The sequence below is a fragment of the Eubalaena glacialis genome, chromosome 1, assembly GCF_028564815.1.
Source record: "Eubalaena glacialis isolate mEubGla1 chromosome 1, mEubGla1.1.hap2.+ XY, whole genome shotgun sequence".
Classification (NCBI taxonomy): Eukaryota; Metazoa; Chordata; class Mammalia; order Artiodactyla; family Balaenidae; genus Eubalaena; species Eubalaena glacialis.
Window position 1 is genome coordinate 119,834,133 of NC_083716.1, and position 5,168 is coordinate 119,839,300.

Below are 5,168 nucleotides of genomic sequence, written 5' to 3' on the forward strand. Positions count from 1 at the left end.
AACAAATCATTGAATCTGGTTGCAGAAAGAAAAAAGAAATAGCCAAGTGTCTCCATATCTGGATGTCTACAAATTAGAGGGAGAGACAGCGAGATCTGCTCGATAAGAGCGAGCGATCCAGGCCAGGCGCCTGGGCTTTTCTTTCTGCACCCGCCCCGTGCCTTCGCTGGGGCTTCGCCGGCCTCCTTCTTCCGCGCACCCCCACGGGCCGCTGGCAAAGTGGGGTGGGGAGCGAGGCGGGGGGGGCGGGGGCCGGCGCGGCGGCCGAGGCGGCGGGGCGGCCGAGCATGGAAGAACAGCAGCCGGAACCTAAAAGTCAGCGCGACTCGGGCCTCGGCGCGGCGGCGGCAGTGGCGGCGGCGGCGGCCCCCGGCAGCCTCAGCCTGAGCCTCAGCCCCGGCGCCAGCGGCAGCAGCGGCAGCGATGGAGACAGCGTGCCGGTGTCTCCGCAGCCCGCGCCCCCCTCGCCGCCCGCGGCGCCCTGCCTGCCGCCCCTGGCCCACCACCCGCATCTTCCCCCGCAACCCCCGCCCCCGCCGCCGCCGCAGCAGCATCTCGCGGCGCCTGCTCACCAGCCGCAGCCCGCGGCCCAGCTGCACCGCACCACCAACTTTTTCATCGACAACATCCTGAGGCCGGACTTCGGCTGCAAAAAGGAGCAGCCGCCGCCGCAGCTCCTGGTGGCGGCGGCGGCGGCGGCCGGAGGCGGCGCAGGAGGAGGTAGGGTCGAGCGTGACAGAGGCCAGACCGGCGCAGGTAGAGAACCTGTCCACCCGCTGGGCACGAGGGCGCCAGGCGCCGCCTCACTCCTGTGCGCCCCGGACGCGAACTGTGGCCCACCCGACGGTTCCCCGCCAGACACCGCCGGCGGAGCGAGTGCGTCCAAAGCTGGGAACCCGGCAGCGGCGGCGGCGGCGGCGGCGGCGGCGGCCGTGGCAGCGGCGGCGGCAGCAGCGGCGGCCAAACCTTCGGACAGCGGCGGTGGCAGTGGAGGCGGCGTGGGGAGCCCGGGAGCGCAGGGTGCTAAGTACCCGGAGCACAGCAACCCGGCCATCCTGCTAATGGGCTCAGCCAACGGCGGGCCCGTAGTCAAAACTGACTCGCAGCAGCCCCTTGTGTGGCCCGCCTGGGTCTACTGCACGCGCTACTCGGATCGTCCATCCTCCGGTGAGTACCCAGCCCCAGGCTGCGCCGTGCCTTTCGGCTCCGCGGACGCCGCCCCTAGAACTCTTAGCCTCCGGGTTGGGGAGAGCATGCCGGATCTCGGGCGTCCTCTTCTCTCACGCCTGCTTCCTCCTCCTTGACCTCGGTCCCAGGCACGGTCGAGCCCCTGGATTCTGCGGCCACCTCCGGGAGGCTACAGCTCATGGCACGGGAAGCTCGATCCTTCGGTTTTGAACTCTGAGCCCTTCCGGCCTTCTTTGTGTTTTACCTTTGTTATTCTTAGGAAAGACACAAGCAGTCGTTGCTTCTCCGTCCAGGGAAAGGGGTTTTTAGAATCAGCGAGAAGGTGGGCCTAGAAATCTGGGTCAGAAATCCTTCCAGCCTGGTTATGCGGAGGCCGAAATCGAGCAAAGCTTTGATTAGAGTAATAATTTTCACTTTGTGTTCTTACAGACACAAACACCATATCGATATTTTCTGCGGAGAGCTCACTTGAATAGAGATAGATTTAAGGAGACACAGGAAGAGAGAGAAACGCGTCAGATCGCTGTCCCCCTTCCCCAGGCCGGGTAGCCAAGAGAGTCTGACCCGGGTGGGTGGAATTCAGGGAAGGGCGGTTGCCGAAACGGTGGTGCCGAGAGCCCCTGGCCCCTGGTTTTCTAGAGCTGACAGACAGTGGGAGAGAAAGACAGGCCAGGCTCAGGTCAGAAAGCTGGGCCGAGGGCATGGGAGACCCCCTCCGCCCCAGCTTCTCCGGAGCACGCCTCGCACATCCTCCCGGCCCTGCCCCTTCCTTCTTTCACTCCTTCCTTTCGCACGTCTGCCAGATAGTAGATTTCTGTCAGCCATAGGCCCGTTTTTCTCGATTTTCCTTTGGTCCTTTACCCACATACTCCTTGTGTTTCGAGAACCCCAAGCTGAGACCTACTGTGGGACAGCCGCTAGGCCCCGGGAGAGGAGGCTGCGGCCTGCCCGCCTCCCCGGACTGCAGCTCCCGGGAGACCGGTGGGCGTCACGAGGAGGGCGGCAGGGGTTCTTAGCCTCCGATTGGGGTTCCGGCCACCTGGGTCTGGCAGGAGGCCGGGCACGGCGTAGGGGTGCGCCGCTCTACTCTGGCTGGTCTCCGCCTCCCCACCGCTGCCGGCTGGGCGCGGATCGATGCGCGCTATCAGCCCCCGCCATCTCGAGCCCCGTTATTGACACGTCGGGCTCCCTGAACCTCCGAAAAGCTGCTTTGATTGACTCGCCTGATGGATAGAGTGATTGAGCTGTCAGGCCGTGAGGCTCGGGCTGGCCAGGAGGCTACGATTTTATTACAAGTGTTCCTGCTTCTGCGCGCGCGCGCGCACACACACACACACACACACACAACAACAACAACAACACTAACCACGTCCGGGACGCACAACGCGCAGCGGGGTCCTTCTGAGGATGTACACATTTCCTGGGCCATCTCTGCTCGCTAGGCTAATGACTACACTAAACCAAGGCCTTCCTCCCGTCCCACCCCGCCTCCCGGTGCTTTCTGCACCGGGCTCAGGAGTGGGCCTTGTCTTTGTTCTTGGCTGCTTTTCTTCTTACGAGCCTGGGGAGGCAGGGTGCTGGCTCCTTCTCCTGCATGGGCAGTTCAGGGAGACGAATCCCAGCCCAGACTTGCGGGTCGGCCAGGCCTGGACTCTTTTGTCACAGGACAGCTGGTGACCCCAGCGCTGGTGTGCCCCAGAAGCCAGCTGCCCAGTTTGCCCCTCTGTTGCTAGGTTTGGAGATGCCGGGGAAGACCCTTCTTCCAGACAGTTTTATAGGTTAAGAGCCCTGACAGGGACTTCACTTGACTCAGGAAGCGCCCATAATCATGACAGGGCCCAGCAAGGAAATGCCAGGAGACTTGGGTGTGCAGGCTGATGGGCAGAGGTGCAGGCTTTAGAGTCAGCCTCCTCTCTTTTCCCTTTTCTCTTCAGGGCTGGGCTCCATAGCAGCCCTCTTGGCAGACTAGGTTCTGAAGGACACTTCACTTTCCTAGGAAGGTTTCCTGTGGCCTCTTCCTATACCCATCTTAGAGGCAAAGCACAGATTTTTGTCGGGATTGTCCCACTCTGTGTCCCTCTGCCCCTGTTTTGCTCGTGGATAAATAACCTTGCAAATAGGTGGGCAGGGAAAGCAGCTCTGGCTTGCTTTTGTTATTCAGTCTTCAATCCTGAAATTGCAGCTTCTGTGTCCAAAAGAGAGATGAGGGAGACGTGCCTGTGCTGCTGGATGCAGGAATGGGGAGGGCCCTCTCTTACTGGCACCATCCAAGGGAGAAAACAGAGAACTCAGGGGCCAGGGCACGTGGGTAAGGCATACAACCGGGTGAAGGCCTTTTCTCCCTTTTCAGGGAAACGGGTGGCCAGCGTCTTCCTGGGACTCTATAAAGGGCTTCGTTTTAGGCCATACGGACAGAAGAACAGGTCGAGAGAGCAGATGCTGAATACTTTGGAGCTAGACAGGTCTCTCACAGCGCCCTCCTTATTCCCTTGTTTTCTGGAGTCAATAGCTACAAGCAGATGGGGTCTTGTTGTAGGTGTGTGGGTGTAGGTGCGCTTCTTGAGGAGGGGGAGAGGATTGGCTTTCAGGCTGGCGATTTCCCCAAGGCAATCCTGTCCTAGTGTTTTTACTACTCCAGTGTTGAGCCTCTTTTTATTCCGGGACTGTGAAGACAGCAGGCCCCTGATCTCCAACTCTGGGTTGGGCCGGATGGAGCTCCAAATATCTCTCCATCTTGGACTCTGTGATTTAAGCCTATCACACGGCTCTCCTGTGCTGAACTGAGGTGTGGGTGCGCACACAACTTCCGCCAACTTGCCTCCGTGACCCTTCTGGCATCCCAGAGGGGAACCCAGCGACCCCAGTAGCCAGCCGATTGATCTAGGGGCTAGCGGGCGATGGGGGATAGGTGGGGGGCGGCGGCAGCGGGGTCTCGGCTAGCGCCCGGGAAGCGCGGGGCGCGATCCCCGCTCGGCTCCGCAATTCTCACGGCTTCCTCTGTCCTCTTCCCCCTCCCCTCTGCCCTCTGTCCCCACCTCCCACCCGTTCCTCTCCGCCGCTGCAGGTCCGCGCACCAGAAAGCTAAAGAAGAAGAAGAACGAGAAGGAGGACAAGCGGCCGCGGACGGCGTTCACGGCCGAGCAGCTGCAGAGACTCAAGGCGGAGTTCCAGGCAAACCGCTACATCACCGAGCAGCGGCGGCAGACCCTGGCCCAGGAGCTCAGCCTCAACGAGTCGCAAATCAAGATCTGGTTCCAGAACAAGCGCGCCAAGATCAAGAAAGCCACGGGCATCAAGAACGGCCTGGCGCTGCACCTCATGGCGCAGGGACTATACAACCACTCAACCACTACGGTCCAGGACAAAGACGAGAGCGAGTAGCCGCCGCCGGCAGGGGCCGCGCGGTCCGGCCGCCGCGCCCGCGCCCCCTCCTGGTACCGCCACCGCCGCCTTGCCGGCCCCACGCTCGGGGAGAAATAATCAGCGCAAAGGAGGAGGAAGGGAACAACAGGGAAAAGAGAGAGAAAGGGGTCCCCAGGACGGAGAGTCGCGTTGGAACGAGACATTTTTCCAAAGGGAGAAAGACTCGGACAGGTGCTATCGAAAAATCAGATCAGTTCTCTCTTCACAGTATAAGGGACGAAACTGCGAACTCCTTAAAGCTCTATCTAGCCAAACCGCTTACGACCTTGTATATATTTAATTTCAGGTAAGGAAAAGAATTATGTGTAGCGATCTCTATTTGCTGGACTTTTTATTAATCTCCTTTATTATTATTGTTATAATTATTATAATTATTATAATTATTTTATCCCCCGCCTCCGCCTCGCTGCCCCCAGCCCAGTTTCGTTTTCTTTTGAATGTTACTGCTTCTCCGGTGCCTCCCGCCCCGCATCGCTGGCCCTCGTTTCTCTGGGACTTTTCCTTGTGTGCGTGAGAGTGTGCTTCCTCGCGTGTCTGCCCTTCTCCCGGCCCCTTCT

The 5,168-nt window shown here is 60.4% G+C and overlaps 1 protein-coding gene across 1 annotated transcript; it reads left to right on the plus strand.

Annotated features, from left to right (window-relative positions):
- The first annotated feature begins 287 nt into the window (after positions 1-287).
- On the plus strand, positions 288-4,569 carry EN1 (engrailed homeobox 1). Its single transcript, XM_061199220.1, has 2 exons — positions 288-1,167; positions 4,253-4,569. Exons 1-2 carry the CDS (start codon positions 288-290, stop codon positions 4,567-4,569), a joined length of 1,197 nt encoding a protein of 398 aa, XP_061055203.1.
- The last annotated feature ends 599 nt before the right edge of the window (positions 4,570-5,168 follow it).

Coding starts and splice junctions, on each gene's coding strand:
- EN1 (XM_061199220.1), top strand. CDS start 288: ATGGAAGAACAGCAGCCGGAACCTAAAAGTCAGCGCGACTCGGGCCTC. Junction 1,168..4,252: donor CTCGGATCGTCCATCCTCCG/GTGAGTACCCAG, acceptor CCGCCGCTGCAG/GTCCGCGCACCAGAAAGCTA.